Source organism: Mus musculus, chromosome 3 (genome assembly GCF_000001635.26).
Source record: "Mus musculus strain C57BL/6J chromosome 3, GRCm38.p6 C57BL/6J".
NCBI lineage: Eukaryota > Metazoa > Chordata > Mammalia > Rodentia > Muridae > Mus > Mus musculus.
This window is the reverse complement of record NC_000069.6, coordinates 131,590,372-131,607,779: the sequence shown is the minus strand read 5'-3', so window position 1 is coordinate 131,607,779 and position 17,408 is coordinate 131,590,372. Positions and strand designations below refer to the sequence as shown.

At 45.1% G+C, this 17,408-nt stretch overlaps 1 protein-coding gene across 6 annotated transcripts in view; it reads right to left on the bottom strand.

Moving 5' to 3' along the window:
* Window positions 1–17,408, bottom strand: part of Papss1 (3'-phosphoadenosine 5'-phosphosulfate synthase 1) — a 78,908-nt gene that overhangs the window by 35,892 nt on the left and 25,608 nt on the right. For all 6 annotated transcript variants that reach the window (XM_030252605.1, NM_001289479.1, NM_001289478.1 and 3 more), the window contains 4 exons: window positions 7,802–7,915; window positions 5,694–5,805; window positions 1,730–1,935; window positions 317–452 (listed from right to left, as the gene is read on the bottom strand). In XM_030252605.1, the coding sequence (XP_030108465.1) occupies window positions 317–452; window positions 1,730–1,935; window positions 5,694–5,805; window positions 7,802–7,915 (568 nt within the window). The remainder of the gene's footprint in view (window positions 1–316; window positions 453–1,729; window positions 1,936–5,693; window positions 5,806–7,801; window positions 7,916–17,408) is intronic.

The window sequence follows — 17,408 nt, the reverse complement described above, 5'->3', positions numbered from 1 at the left end:
GGAGCAGCTCTGGTAAAGTCCCTCTACAGTGCTACTTAGCTTTAACTAAGTGAGTTCTATAATAAACACCCAATTCACTATTAACGTCCATCTTCCATACCATATGCAAAGTGTTGAATCGAATTCTAAGAATGTATGAAAATGAAACGGACTATAGAGGCCAAGCTTGACTGTCCCTTTCTTTATATATTGCATTGCCTTGCAGGGCAGTGGTTATTATCCAGTTATATACATTTGAAAAAGTATTAGAAAAAACTTCTGGAACTTTCTCTCCAAACAATCTCTCTCACACTAGCTGAGCAGGCTCACATCTTACCAGCGTTCATATCTTTAAACTTCTGCTTGAGCTCCGTCGGGGTAAGGCGGTACTGATCAAGACCATCATTCCAGTAAATCCGGTCCAGGACTTGAAGATCTCCTCCAATCAGCCAATCCCCTTGTTCCAGAACCATCTAATAGGAAGCAAGAGGAAATCGTTGGCTAGAGTAGAAATAAGAGCATTACTCTCATGCAAGCTAACCACAGCTTCTGAAAGCTGGTCTCCATCTTAAAGGCCAAGCTAGGCTTAAGAACGCCATGGGAATTAAAGGCACTGAAGAAATAGGATGTTGTAATTTCTTAAAATACTTGTGACATAATGTTTGGATGAATTTCTGAAAAGCAACCAAAAAAGCAAATGATTGTTACTTTCTCAGTTTTAAAAAAAAGCATTTTTCCTCACTGTTCTAGACCCTGGTTGACAGAGCTGTGTAAACCTGTGGGCATCCATCATGTGCATCTTCCCACTAATGATCACTGACAATCCAGAGTGTGCAAATCTGTCAAGTTCACCGACAAACTCAAGCACAATTCCTCACGTTCTCTGTGCCCTCACTCACCTCGCCCTGCATCTGGAAGTCTGAGCCCACAGGGTCCACACTTACAGGATGCCACTGAACCCACCCTTCCCTGCACTGCGTCGGTTGATGCCTAAATGCCCTTCATTTCTTCTAAAGCTCAGAATCTACTTTAAACCACTAAACGACAGGCAGATACTTGCCTTCCCTGCTGACGTGTCCACACTCGGTGAACAAATGAAGTACTTAGGGGAGATGAAGCATGTGTCTGGCTTTCCACAAGAATACAATGTTGAAGGGTAAAAAATACTAAACTGCCCTGTGTGGGCTCCCACTGCAGCCTGCCTTTGAATTTTCCTTGTGAGAACACAATTACTATCTTTCCCTACCAGCTGGGCAGTGGAAGTGTATGCCTTTAGTCTCAGTGCTCAGAAGGCAAAGGCCGGTGAATCTCTGTGAGTTCAAGGCCAGCCTGTCTACAGAGTGAGTTCCAGGACAGCCAGGGCTACACAGAAAAACTCTGTCTAGGAAAAAACAAAACCAACCAAACAAACAAACAATAAAAATCTTTCCCTACCACTAGACCAACAAAGAACACAGTAAGCATTTTAACTGTGTGTAAACATTTTAACATTCTGTTATATACACAGAGCTAAGCACAGGTTTAGCATGCTAAGGGCTCTGGATTTAATCCCCAGCATCAAGGGTTTTAAAAGACGACAAAGAGTCACCGAATAAATATTTACATGAACCAAAATGACAAGACCATCTGCTCATTACGCTCATCTAAGATCCAGTCTCAAGTCTGCAAAAATTCACAACCCAGAGGAGCAATTAACACACAGGCAATGGCCACATCGCAACACAAACGTTACTGTCAGATGAGTCAAGACCTTGATGTAGGGGTGGTTCTTGCATGTTGTTCCCCACTGTCTGGCACACCGCTCCTCTTTCCGGTGCTCAAAAAATTCAGGATTCCGAAGGATGGCCACGCGGCGGCCCTCATACACCAGAGCGAACGCGGTGCAGCCGTCCAGCCTCTCCTTATCCTCGTGCGTAGCTGTCAGAACTATAGGCACCGATAAGTTGATGACGCCTCCTGCAGGATACACACATGCACAGCTCATTCACTGGGTCTTAGTATAGTCACCTTATCTCCAGCGACACACCTCAAAGAACAACGTCGATTGTTTTTAAAAGAACCCTGGATGGGTGACATGGCTCAGCAGTTCAGGGCACTTGCCACCAAACGCGGTAGAGCTCAGTCCCTGGAACCCACATGGTAAAAGGAATGAACTGACAGCCACCAGTTGTCTTCCATCCTCGACACGTGTCTGTGGCATGAATGACTACAGATGCACTCAAATGAACATATAAACACAGTTAATTACTAATTGTGTAATGTAAAAAGTGTTAAAGAGCCACCTGAGTACCTGGCACAAGGGCAACTGGTTTATTTAGAAAGTTAAAAAAAAAGAAAAGGAAAAAGAAGAGGATAGGAGGAGGTGAGAGAGAAGGGAAAAGGGAGGAAGGAGGAGGGGGCAGGGATGAAGGACAGGAGAGAGAGGAGGGGAGGAGGGAGGAGGAAATGTGGGAGGAGAGGATGGGGAGGAGGAAGAATAAAAGAAAACAGCAAAGCCAGGGTGTGGTGGTACAGGCCTTTAATCCCAGCACTGGGAAGGCAGAGGCAAATGGATCTCTGTGAGTTCAAGGCCAGCCTGGTCTACAAAGTGGAGGACAGACAGGGCTGCATTGAGAAACGCTGTCAAAAAAACAACAACAAAAAGAACCCATTTCAAAATGGGGTACAGAGCTAAACCAAGAATTTTCAACTCAGGAATACCGAATGGCCAAGAAGCAGCTAAAGAAAAGTTCAACATCCTTAGTCATCAGGGAAATGCAAATCAAAACAACCCTGAGATTCTACCTCACACCAGTCAGAGTGGCTAAGATCAAAAATTCAGGTGACAGCAGATGCTGCCGAGGATGTGCAGAAAGAGGAACACTCCTCCACTGCTTGTGGGATTGCAAGCTGGTACAACCACTCTGGAAATCAGTCTGGCGGTTCCTCAGAAAATTGGACATAGTACCACCTGAGGACCCAGCTATACCACTCCTGGGCATATACCCAGAAGATGCTCCAACTGGTAATAAGGACACATGCTCCACTATGTTCACAGCAGCCTTATTTATAATAGCCAGAAACTGGAAAGAACCCAGATGTTCCTCAATAGAGGAATGGATACGGAAAATGTGGTACATTTACACAATGGAATACTACTCAGCTATTAAAATCAATGAATTAATGAAATTCTTAGGCAAATGAACAGAACTAGAAAATATCATCCTGAGTGAGGTAACCCAATTGCAAAAGAACACACATGGTATGCACTCACTGATAAGTGGATATTAGCCCAAAAGCTCCAAATAACCAGGATACAATTCACAGACCACATGAAGCTCAAGAAGAAGGAAGACCAAAGTGTGGGTGCTTCCGTCCTTCTTAGAAGGAGAACAAAATACTCACAGGAGCAAATATGGAGACAAAGTGTAGAGCAGAGACTAAAGGAAAGACCATCCAGAGATTGCCCCACCTGGGGATTCATCCCATATACAGTTACCAAACCCAGACACTATTGTGGATGCCAAGAAGTGCATGCTGAAAGGAGCCTGATATGGCTGTCTCCTGAGAGGCCCTGCCAGAGCCTTACAAATACAGAGACAGATATTAGCAGCCAATCATTGGACTGAGTGCAGAGACCCCAATAGAGGAGTTAGAGAAAGGTCTGAAGGAGTTGAAGGGGTTTGCCACCCCATAGGAGAATAAAATAACAACCAACCAGACCCCCCAGAGCTCCCAAGGACTAAGCCATCAACGAAGGAGTACCCATGACTCCAGCTGCATATGTTGCATAAGATGGCCTTGTCAGGCATCAATGGGAGGAGAGGTCCTTGGTCCTATGAAGGCTGTATAGAAGCCCCAGTGTAGGGGAATCGAGGGTGGGGAGGTGGGAGTGGGTGGGTGGGTGGAGGAACACCCTCATAGAAGCAGAGGGAGGGAGGATGTGATACGGTGTTTCCGGGAGGGTGGGAAATGGGGAAAGGAGATAACATTTGAAATGTAAATAAAGAAAATATTAAATAAAAAAGGAAAAAAGGGACTAACATTATATCAGATACTAATTCTTACAAGTCAACTAACTGTCCTTGAGAAAAAGATTAATACAGAATTATAAATATAAAAGAAACAATTTATGAGGCAGGCGGATTTCTGAGTTCGAGGCCAGCCTGGTCTACAGAGTGAGTTCCAGGATATCCAGGGCTACACAGAGAAACCCTGTCTCATAAAAACAAAAAAAACAAAAAATAGTAATAATCTGTACATCCCATTAAATGAATTAGACCAAGAACTCTATTTCTTTGGAAGGAAAATTAAATCTTTACTGAAAAGATTTAAATCACTATGTGTATCCCTGAGTGCACCTGCATGACAAAGGTATCTACCTTTACTTATTCACTTCCTTAGTGCGTGTGTGCTGTGTGCATGTGAGTAGGTGTATGCTTAGCCCAGGGGTGGATGCTGGGTGTCATGCTCTATGACTGCCTCCCACCTTGTTCCCTTGAGACAGAGTCTCTCATTACACTGGCATTCCAGGAGGGCTGGCTGGCCACCACGCTCCCAGGATCTGCCTTTCCACTCCTTGGCGCTGGGCTCACAGGCACACAGGGCCACGCCCAGCTTTTACAAGGTCTTAGCAATCTGGACTCAGGTTCCTGCTTTACAGCAAGGCTCTTAACCAAGGAGCCACTTACCCAGCCCTCCCCCTTTTTAATTACACTCTTATTACCGTCAGAATCAAACCAATGTCAGCTGTCACTGGCCAAGAAACAAAAGCAGCAATCAGTGGCTCCAATTAATCTAAACTGTGTTACCAGTGAGCCCAAGGCACCGTCTCCGTTCCCAGCCTGCGACGATGTGGATGTTTTGTTTTACTCTGGGTTTTTTGTTGTTGTTTGGTTTGGTTTGGTTTTGTCTTTTGCCGTAGATTCTCTTTACTGAGCCCTGGAAGTCCTGGAACTGGCTATCTATGTAAGGTTGGCTTCAAACTCACAGAGATCTACTTTTCTTGGCCTGTGTTAGGATTGAAGGTATGTGACCTGCCACCACGTCCATCTGTGTGTGTGTGTGTGTGTGTGTGTATAAGTCACTATAACATATGATAAAATGCACTGTCAGATTCCTATTTGAATTTATATATTAAAATAATTATACGTGTAAAAAATCATGAACAAAAAATATTTGGAAAAAGTTGTCAGCCATGAATGAATCTGTATGTACTTCCAAAATGACTAGGAATTATAAAACTCCTAAAAATTATGACATTACTAGGAATTAAGATGAAAAAGCAATAAGCCAATTTGCATTAAATTCCAGGCTGAGTCAAACAGCTAACTCCAAGGAGGACAATCAATATAATATTTAATCTTTACAGAAAACAAACACAGAAACAAAACAGCCCCTGACTCCACAGGCTTCGGAGAGCAATGGTTCCAGACGTGTGCCCTGAGGGAGGCAGCTCACCACGGTGGGCAGGCTAGCGTGGCACAGGGAAACAATGTGCTTTCAGGATTCACTTTCTGTCCTTCTGCCCCCACAATGAATAACACTCACGGGGAGGGAAAGTGGAAACGAGATCCCACGGTTCACTCAAAGTGTTCAGAACGAAAACAGCTTAGTCTTCATGACAGCTCTACTGAGAGAGGCGCCATGACTACCTTTACGAGACGTGACAAATACTTTAAACCATGCCATGCCTCCTCCACACACAACTCAATTTTTGACGTGGACTATCTTACCATCCAGAAGACAATCGAAATGGAGGCACTGCAAGTACTCCCTCTCTCTCATGAAGCCGTTCAGAGGAGTCGCCCAACCTTCTGCCAAAACCTGCACCCACTGCATATCCACCTAGTAAATGAGACAGTAAAAAAAACAACAACTTATTTCCAGTGTTTATGAACCCAAGCAGTAAAAAGTGATACATTTCAGCTGGAAAGTAATGGGGACAGACATAGCAGTGATGGTTGTGGATCCTACAAACCGAGGAAAAACTAAGAACTCTAGGAGAACAAGCTTTTCTCTAGCATATTCATAACACATCACCCGACACACTTCTACCAGGGACGGCCTCTCCAGTGGACCTCAAGCATCAATGTGTGTCAGGCAGCTTATGAGAGGGGTGTTACAACACATATTGCTAGATGGGCTTGGGGGTGCAAACTTGGGAGAGGTAGGCAGATTGCTGTGATTCAATGTGGCCTGGTATATATGGTAAGTCTCTGGCCAGTCAGGCTGTATGCTAAGGGCCTGTCTCAAAGCAAACAAACAAATGCAGATTGCATCACATTTAATTTCCAAGGCAATGGAAATTTTACAATTCTGCCAAGTTCCCAGAACTGTAGACAGTGAAGATCTGAAAACTCCATGCTGATAGTCACTATCCTAAATCAAAAAATACTTTAAACAAAATATTTACAACAGTCTCTCTCCCAGGGCCTTCACCTTACAAAGATCACTATTGCTTTTAACCTCAGGGCCTGTGGTACATCCCCTCAGAGCACTCAAGAACTTGTGAACCGCATATGTCATTCGGCAACGGCTCCCCAATGAGAGAAGGCTGAGCACATGGCCAATTGTGTGGAGTAAAACAGAGTCTCACATTTATTCCCAAAGCCTGTTGCCCAGTGTGTGCAAGGAGACACGAGGAATTGTACAGCCTCAACTCACAGGAGAAACTGTTTGTGGAGACGCTTTCTCCACTTGCAAGTTCCCCTTACTTAGCTTCCCTAAGCCATGACACTGGTTATTCCTTGTCTCAACCCTAGCTGGCCTCTGTGAGGAGCCTGTATCCCTGCAAAGGTCTTAGGTTGAAGCCTTAGCCTTCCATGACCAGAGAGGACTTGTGAGGAAGCGCGTCTTGTGGGTAAACAGAACAGAGCTGAAACCTTCTGGGCTGAAAGAAGTTTCCATTAGGCTTCCACAGTCCAATACACCCACAGATAGCTCTCTCTTCCCCTCTGTCTGTACAGACGCCCGTTCCTCCACCGCAGCGGCCGGGAGGGCTCTGCTTTATCCCGTCTCTCCCTGACGGGACCCAACCACGAAAACCCATCAAGTCTGACGCCTACCAAAGCTCTCAACACCATGGAAGAGTCTTTGGCCAGGCTGAGTCCAGTTCTGCATCCTCAGTACTGAGAGGACACGTCCTTAAGTATTCTAGAATCTTGTTCTTATGAACGAAGGGCTGAAGGAAAAGCCAACTTCTACTCCGTACACTTATCCTATACCTATGTGGGGTTCTCCTTGTTTTTTTCTTTTATATCTGTTTTTAAAATATGTAGAAATTGTACAATTTAAAGTTCCCTAAGATTTGAGACTAAGTTATGGCTTCCTCTCTCATCCTGTCTAGTTTAGCTCAGTGGCTGTTAATTAAGAAAGGCACCCGATGATACCATTAGGCAGAGATGTACAACAGAACCATTCCTAATTTGTCCATTTTTCTTCATATAAGGGAGAGTCAAGTGTTGAGCAGGAAATTGAGAAACATGTTAAAAGAGTAAAAGTTCATTTTAATTATTATGGATTAGCATTTCTTAATGCTTTAGAAACAATCCTTTCTCTTATGCCCCCCAAATCTCACATACTCTTTGTCCTTTGATATTTCAAAATAAACAAATGTAACTAAAAGCAAATCAAAGTCACGGTAATGTGGGAATATTGTACCCCATTAAACACACTGCCCATCCTTGCGAACTATGATATACACCACAACACCCTGACCCTGCTACTGCTACCCTGGCTTCAGACACAAGGCTAAGCCTCCCCCCAACCCCACCCCATTCATCATGCTAACAGCTCCACAGGAGGCTGCGTCCCTTGCTCTAAGAAGCAAAAGAGAACTTACTTTATTGATTTTCAGGGCTGGTAAGGCTTCTGCATCAGTTTTGGCCAAGTGAAGTTTATTCTCTGGCACATATAGCTCTTTCACTTCATAGGAAGCATCCACAGGGACGATGTCCTTCACAGCAACAAGAGGGAAATTAGACATTTCATCCAACAGTGCAGTTAGCCTTAAGAGACCAAGAAAAGTAAGCATTTCTGATGGAAAGGGGGCTTTCGGGCCACATTCCTTCTTCAACTTCTCTAATATTAACTGGTCTACTCCCCAGTAACACCTACTCTCAAGAAGTCAATATCATGTTCCATGATCTAGTGGGAAGGAATAAATTCCTAAAATCTACTCTGTGTCAGAACAGGCAACTGTAAACAGAGCTGATCCCAGATACAATGCGACAAAGATTTCAAACATGAAACAACCATGAAAATTCCATTTTCCATGTGTACCTTTATCCTTAGTGTCACTAAAACACCATTTTATTCATAAAATTAATATCCTAGAATGAGTCAAATTCCTCTCACAGTCATTGAAAACTAATATTTTTTTGATCCCGCATGAAATAGTCTGGACTTCTGCAAAGTTCCAAGTATGAGAGTGAGCCAGGCTTCGTTGCTGCTCATCCTCCATGAACTGTGTGTGTGAGCACAGAGAGCAGAGAGAAGCGTTTGTTTGCAGGCACGTGGAAGTGTGTGCATGATACAGCATAGCCTCTTAGACTGCTACTAGGAGAGCTTTACCAGGCTTGCTCCTAACATGTTACTGTGCTCTACAGAATTCTAAATAGGTTTGACCACTTTAACTCTTTAACATCGAGTCTGTCAGATCATCTCTGTTAGCACACAAATTACAACCAACTGTGGGCTTTTCATACATGTGCCCAAGCAATGCCTCATTATTCAAAATAAAAAAAAAATTCTCAAGAGAATAAGAGGACACAGCCATCGCCTAGGAAAAAGTCTTTGAAAACAAACAAACAAAAGACTGTTCTCCAAAATCAGCAAGAAACCTTAAAACACAAGAAAAACAAAACCTGCGTGCATCGGTTCAAAGAAGGTTGTTTAAATGCACATCCTTTCCAAAGCAACTTACAGATCCAATGCAGTCCCCACAGCACCTCTGACTTCCTTGACAGAGGTAGGAAACAAACCTAAAACCAGCAGCAGCAGCAGCTACAGAGACAGCCCTGGATGGACGCCTCACTGAAAATACACTGATGGCAAATAATCCTATGAAGATGGTCAGCGTCACACTATCCCTACCAGAACAGCCAAATACATGGCACAGGATGGCACTACGCACTGGTGAGGAGGGCAGAGCAGGAGCTTATGCCCATGGCCAGTGAGAAACACAGAGGCACAGAACCTGTGATATGCCAGCACACATCAATCCAGAGCAAGAGATGGAGGGGGCTCCCATACAAATGACCGAATGAAAGAAGTCAACCTGCAAAGGCATGATGCCTACTGTACAGCATCGGTGTTATCAGGAAGCTAACATTTCTATTAAAGGAAGTGGCCTTTAAAAGCACAAAGCAGCAATCATCAAAGTAATTCAAACCAAAATATTCATGGAAGAATCAGATTCTCTTTGTGAGCATATGTACGTGTGTGCATGTTCATGTGTGTATGTATGTATGAGAGTACACATGGAAACCATCACCAAGTGTCTTCCTCAGTCACTCTTCATTGTGTGTGTGTGTGTGTACATTTGTGTGTACATGTGTGTACGTGTGTGTGTGTGTGTGTGTGTGTCGGGGTGTGTGTGTGTGTGTGTGTGTGTCGGTGTGTGTGTGTGTGTGTGTGTGTGTGTGTCGGTGTGTGTGTGTGTGTGTGTGTGTGTGTGTGTGTCGGTGTGTGTGTGTGTGTGTGTGTGTGTGTGTCGGTGTGTGTGTGTGTGTGTGTCGGTGTGTGTGTGTGTGTGTGTGTGTGTGTGTGTCGGTGTGTGTGTGTGTGTGTGTCGGGGTGTGTGTGTGTGTGTGTGTGTCGGGGTGTGTCGGGGTGTGTGTCAGTGTGTGTGTGTGTGTGTGTGTCAGTGTGTGTCAGTGTCGGTGTGTGTCGGGGTGTGTGTGTGTGTGTGTCAGTGTGTGTCAGTGTTTGTGTGTGTGTGTGTGTGTCGGGGTGTGTGTCAGTGTGTGTGTGTCAGTGTGTGTCAGTGTTTGTGTGTGTGTGTGTGTGTGTGTCGGTGTGTGTCGGGTGTGTGTCGGGGTGTGTGTGTGTCAGTGTGTGTGTGTGTGTGTGTGTGTGTGTCAGGGTGTGTCGGGGTGTGTCGGGGTGTGTGTCGGTGTGTGTGTTTGTCAGTGTCCAGGGGCGGGGGAGAAGCTTCAGGTCAGCGGTTTATACGGAATGCCTGACTTCGAGAATGTATCTCAGAAGGGAAATCACACACAGCAGGAAAAGTAGACGATCCTTCTTTAAAGGCAGATAGGCAGCGTAGGCTCTGCTCTCCACGTGGACTTTCAGTGAGAAAGGTGTGTTGGCAGGAGCTGGGAGTGGGCACAGTGAAACACCCTAAATCCTCCCATGTCACTTGCCTAGTACACTATTTAACTGCTCTCTGCCATGGGCGCATTACAGGGTGAATGGCCTGTTGTCAGTCTCTACCAAGCCTGTGAAAGTCCAGAAACCCCTGTCCCTGAGGGACAGCAGGATCCACCTCAACCAGCTGAACACACCCCACATGTTCAGCTGGATAGGCAAGGCCCCAAAGTCACATTAAGCCATACATGTAATTGGCAGCTGCAACATAAAAGAACCAAAATCCTCTCCACTGAGAAATGAACGCTGAAAGTATCAATTACATAAAAGGCCAGGTACTCATTAGGCTTCTGTAAAGACAATTACCGTCAAGTTCACAGAAAGGACACAGAAGTCAGAAAACTCGTCACGAAATATAAGGGACACATTTTCAAACCAAAAGGAGATGGAAGGTAGCAGGACACTATACGTCAGTTATTCCTATGTTCTTACTGCTACTGTAGTGACAGAAGAAAAGAAGATATGAACATTCTTTACCTAAGAATCTGCGATCTGTGCCCCAATTCTAAATCCACAGCCTGGAGCGGGCTTCCTCACCACACGGTGCCTCTATTCCCCAACCACTTAAAAAAGATCAGACACACGCTCTCTAGGGCTGTTGTGAGAACGAGGTGGCATGGTGTCTGAACTGAGACGCTAGCCTTTACAGGGATACATACTGCCCTAAAGGCTTCCCATAGACTTGTTCATTTGTCCTGAGACCTGCCTATCAAGGCGTGAGAAGCCATCACTGTCTGCCCCTCTACAAATGAGGGCTCTAAGGCTGGAGACATTAGCAAATGCACACTGTACGCCTTCCAGCGCACTTAGCACACCGGTAATAAATGAGATGGTGATGGCGATACTCCCTGTGTCTGTACATGCTAGGGTCTGGCTTTAGCTCCTCACGTCAGTCCATTCGCTCACAGAATTCACAGTAACCTCCAAAGCAGGTACTATTTCTAATGACTAATTTAAAAATGATGCCAGAAATAAAGTCATTTCTCCAAGGCCAAAAAAAAAAAAAAATCAATTGATAGGTGTTAGAGTTGGAACTCCAACTCCAAAATTATCCTTTAGATTTCCCCCATTAAAAACTAAGCTATGAAACTTTACCAAATGCCTTGTTATAATTTATTTTCAAAAATAAATTCTGTTAAGCATTAATAAGTCTAAGGGTTTCTAGTTTATGTAAAATCTTTCAGCGCACTGATAATGTTCTTCACAAAAAAGCTTGTCAGCACTTCCGTTTGGCCTGGAAAAGTTCTCTTGATGAGATATGAACAGCTGTAAACCTACTTCTTCAAGCCCTCTTACAGTGCGCGTACAGAGAGCCTCCCTCCTCTGCCATGGCCTTGGAGCTCTTGGCACTTGGAAGATCAGAGTATACGGTGTGGGAAGAAATGCCGTGGGGTGTCCACAAAGCCAGTCTCAGCCCCACCCTGGGAAGAGCCACTCTCCAGTTGCTTGTTTTGCCATTTCTTTGCTGTATTACACGGTGGAAGGGTTGGGGAGGGCACCTGGGGCGGGGGGTTACTGAAACTCTCCCTTCTCCCACATTTATTGGTGGATAGCTGTCAACAATCTAGAGAGGTCAGAAGAGAGGCACTTAGTAAGCGTCCTTCCAACTCCATCTGATACAATGCGTATCTAATAAGTATTCTAATTTCTAGCTGGTTTCCTCTGCCAAGATGCAGCTCCCAAAAACCAATGACTCACGGCAGTAGGGCCGGCCCACTGCGATGTTCCAAGCCCATGGCTGAAGCTGTTGGAGTAGTACTCTTTCCTCAAATAGGGGCAAGCCCTGTCTCTTCAGAAACACAACGGAGGGTCACCTGACTCTGCTTGCCTGAGCACAGCAAGATCTTGCAAAGGAGCCAGTGTTGCTACAACTAAAAGGCTCCTTCGACCAGACCACATCAGCCCACAGACACACAAATGATCTGTGGAGAAAGCTGCGTGTCTCCAAGGTGACTAGGGAGAGGCAGAGATAACACCAGTGACTCCAAACGATCTCAGAAAGGAATTCAGTCGCAAGCACTGTGCTTCATACATACATACGCGAGTTTAGTCATATGTGCCTTCAAATGTCAACATGGAGGCGATAGTTATGTTTTCAAAATCAAGCCGCCGGAAAATATTTTTATTTTTCGACCGAAGTAATTTTTCATCACATGCATTCAACAAAATTCTTCCCTTTGCAGGTTCATATCTAACGATATTTTAAATGGATTTTAGCCTTACAATGTGGTATATATACATTTCTTCTGGAGGAGAACCAATGCTAAATATAAGATCAAGAGTTTGCTTCTGCTGGAGAGATGGCTCGGTGGGTAAGAGCACTGACTACTCTTCTAAAGGTCCTGAGTTCAAATCCCAGCAACCACGTGGTGGCTCACAACCGTCTGTAATGAGATCTGACGCCCTCTGCTGGTGCGTATGAAGTCAGCGACAGTGTCCTTATGTATAATAATAAATAAATCTTTAAAAACAAAAAAGAGTTTGCTTCCGTTTTCTTCTGAAAAGATGAAGCAAATGCTTCTGGAATGAATACAAACACCATGAGCAAGGGGGAGCACTCCAGGGGAGCACCAAACACCTGCTCCTGAGCACTGGGGAGCACTCCAGGGGAGCACCAAGCACCTGCTCCTGAGCACTGGGGAGCACTCCAGGGGAGCACCAAGCACCTGCTCCTGAGCACTGGGGAGCACTCCAGGGGAGCACCAAGCACCTGCTCCGTGGAGGCGAGCCCTACAAAGTCTGTGTAGAGCCGAGGCAACTACTTAACAGAAGTACAAAGTGAACCTTAAAAGTGCAGACACAGGGCTGGAGAGCCGGCTCGGCGGCTCAGAGCCCTGGCTGCTCTTCCACAGGATCTGGATTCAATCCGCAGCATCCACATGGCGGGTCACAGCCATCTGTAGCTGCAGTTTCAGGGGATCCGATGCCGCCTTCTGGTCTCTGCAGGCACGAGGCACACACATGGTGCACAGACAGAGTTGCAGACAAAACACCCATACACATATTTTTTTTTTTTTATTTTAAATGCAGACACAGCCAGTTTCTACCACATTCTAATCCAAACCTCTGTCTCTAAAACCAGCACTAAACACCCAAAAGGACTGATACTCGCTCGAAGTGAGACTGGCTACCTAAGGGACAGAACGTGGAGTCCCTGCCACATGAATTGACTGTTTTATTTAGGATTCCTTAGGATTTCCACAGACTCACCTAGCTATCAGAAACACCATGTCTCTCTTATCGTTCACATAATCCATTGTATTTCAGCAAATTTCCTTTCAAACAAACAAACAAACAAACAGATGGCTAGCCAGAGAAAGTCTTCACCTAGACACCTCACCCATCTAAGAGGGCCCCATGTTCCAGTGTGAGAGAAATAGGGACTCAGGCTGCCCAAGTGTCCAAGCAGAGCTCAGTGAACAGTTCACACATTTGCCCATCATGATGGTTGCGTTTTATACCTTCAAGTACAGAAAATTACATGCTATGAATTGTAAATACTTATTCAATTTAAAAGATGGACACCCCATTTCTTTTTTAATTGACTAAACACGACCTCAGACTGACGGATGCTACACCCACATCCTTGTTCGGGCAACTGTTTTCTGCTTGGAAACTGGTGGGCACGGCGCTCAATCATCACCCAGAACTAGCGATTCTAGTCCTCTCATTTGACTCTCCCTGTAGAAGCCGGAGCATGTTAACAGACAGTGGTTCCACGCTTCAAGGCTTTTTCTCTATGTATCTGCTGCACTTTCGTCTGGAGCCAGATCTGCCCAGCAGATTGAATGCTGGGGCCCGTCCGTGCACATTTTCATGCAACTATTAAGTTTCTATCGTCTCAACTCCATGCATCCGAAGCACGAGCAAACGACATCCTGGCAGCACTTTAAAACCGAGCTCCAGAGTCTGGTTTTTATGTGCAGTATAAAATCCATTTAGAGCACTAACCCACCATTTTGTAAGAAGACAAACCTTTAAATAATTTATAGCACTAGTAAATCCAGAGTTCCTGGTAGATTTAAAAACAGCATTTAAAATATCACTTTAGATTAAAACCAGCGGCAAGAAGCCTGCTCCCTTGTGTTCTCACAGGCCAAGTTAAAATGCAATACTAGCAGGCCATCTAGTGACCACTCAAGGGGTAGTGGAAAGAAAAGACAAAGCCACCCGCTTACTTGTCTTCTATTGTCTTGAATAAATGCTTGCATTTGAATCAAGTTAAGAAAACAACAGTCCTCGGATAAAGGATGAGACATGTATATTTTTATGTGAGTGACTGTATGGAGCAACCAGACGGGAAGAGAAATTAGAATCTAAAGTACTCACATAAAAAAGACCTCATGGCTGTAATACCCCACTTTTCTTGAAAATGCAAAATAAATATTTATCTTCCCTGGTGACAGTAAATTAAGAATACCAGTTAAAGATGGGTGGTGGTGGCACAAACCTTTAATCCCCGCTCTCTGGAGGCACAGGCTGGAGGATCTCTGAGAGTTCGAGGCCAGCCTGGTCTACAGAATGAGTTCCAGGACAGCCAGAGCTGGACAGCAGAGCTGCACAGAAGAACTCTGTCTCAGAAAACTGAAAATAAAATAAAACAGGTAGAAGCCATTTTAAGGAGAGTCTCCCCAGAACAGTGGTAATTTTAAAAACAAAAACAAAATCTGCCACTACTGTTCCCATGGGCACAGCCTTTTAAGCTCCTTCATTCTCTCAAAAGTCCCAGGAGGTGCTCGCTTCTTCTCTCTACCCAAAGCCACAGCATAGTGCAAAACCCATTATATATTTGGTCTTTGTCCCCAGGTCCTAGCACAGAACTATGAGCTTTGAATCCCCTAAGTGGTAACATCTTTCATATGGAGAAATTCATGGTTGATGTCTCCTGGACAGCTTCAGGATTGGGTTTTGTCAGCAGAACGATTACCTTGTTCGCAGGCTGGTATCTTGCAGCCTCACCTCTAGCCTACTCCACTAGTCACTGCCCAGAGGAAGCCTCCATGAGTACCCCCTAAACGATAGAGTTCAAAGGCTTCTGGGCCGCTCTATATGCAGGGGTGCTAAAACAGAGAGCCAAAAGAAGGCATGGAAACTTGGTTCACTATGCCCCACACTACCCTATACATCCCGTCCATAAAGCTCTTCCTGAATTGATAATAAACCAATTAGCAACAATCAATACTCTCCCGAGTCATTCTGACCAATTACAGAGCATGAAGAGAGGCACCCCAGGTTATATAAGCAGCTGGCAGAGAGTGGGTGACTTCGACAACTGCACTCATGACTCCTCTCTCGACAAGCAATGTTCTGAGACTGGGCCTTAACCTGTGATCCAGGAAGGATCAGAACTGACTGGAACTCTTGGGAGACTCCGACGAAACCAGAGGTAAGAGCATTGGCAGCTGTGAGGAAAAACAAGCAAAGCCCCTAAGAACTGACCCTTAGTTTATTTCAGAAATGAAGTTGTCATTATAAAGAGCATCTTATTAGGATTCCAACAAAGAAAAGGAGCTCCTGCATATGTGATAACATGAGCTGCCTGCGCAGGCGACTGCTGCCGCACAGCCAGCAGCCCTGCACAAAATCACCTGTGCAAGCCTACCTGCCCACCTGTGCAAGCCTACCTGCCCACCTGTGCAAGCCTACCTGCCCACCTGTGCAAGCCTATCTGCCCACCTGTGCAAGCCTACCTGCCCACCTGTGCAAGCCTATCTGCCATCCACGTTAATGATCCGTGCAGCCTAAGACAACGGTGTCGAAAAGACCTTGAAAGCCTCCCCACTTAGCCCTTAAAAATCCACACCTTTCATCATAGCACTCTGGAGACAGAGGCAAGCAGGTCTCTTCAAGTTCAAGGCCAACCTAGTCTACATAGCAAGTTCGAGGTCAGCCAGGAAGACTTTATCTTAAAAATAAATAAATAGTAAAACTCACAGGTACATCCCTCAGTAGTTAATAATGCTTGCTGCTCTTAGAGGACGCAAGGTCAGTTTCTGGGCATTCGTGCTGGGCAGCAAACACACACACACATACACACACAACACACAAATAAACCTATAAACAGAAATGGCCCACAAAGACCTTACTTCCCATATTATAGAACATTTCTCATCATCTAGATTCAAACTTGAGAAGTTTCTTTCACTGTGTGAGTTTTTTTCCCAAGTCAGGCAGTATTATCCTTGATTTTCTCTAGAGTGCCTTTAAAGGACTCTAATAGTCTTCAGTCTTTGTAAGATCAATGAAATCCCGTCTGCACTCAGGAATCAACCACCAAGGGATGTGAAAGGGGATCAAAGAGTCATATTTCATTCAATATTCAGATTTCATATTTGTCCCCAGGTCCTAGCACAGAACTATGAGCTTTGAATCTCCTAAGTGGTAACATCTTTCATATGGAGAAATTCATGGTTGGTGTCTCCTGGACAGCTTCAGGATTGGGTTTTGTCAGCAGAAGGATTACCTTGTCTGCAGGCAGGTAATCTTGTTTATCTTGCAGCCTCACCTCTAGCCTACTCCACTAGTCACCGCCTACAGGAAGCCTCCGTAAGTACCCCCTAAACGATGGAGTTCAAAGGCTTCTGGGCCGCTCTTCATGCAGAGGTGCTAAAACATCTCTGGGAGTAATACAGAATTTAGAAATGATGACCCACTAGAAAGACCCAAGTGTGGGCTGCAGCATCCACCCTGTGACAACACCGAGCCCACCTGACCCAACTATTCTGAGACTACATCACAAACCTGACCCTGCTTCTCCTCAGTAAAACGGTGATGTTACAGGTGTTGAGCCTATTGTGAACTGTTCGGGTTGACTACTCTGCTCTGAGTCACTGCTGTACCCCACCTGCTCAGCCCCTCCACCCTCCGTCTATTTGAGATCCCACTATGCGTCCTCCCCTAAGCACCTCTGGAAAAATCTCGCCAACTTCTCTGCAGTAATCCTGAGGTGAGCTGCATGTACTATACCTGGCTGGATGGTTGGACAGGGTGTGCATTGTACCAAACTGGCCTGTCCATGGGAAAGCAGTGTGCGTCCCACCAACTAAGAAGTGTGACCTGCCAGCTGTTCACTGCCTTCT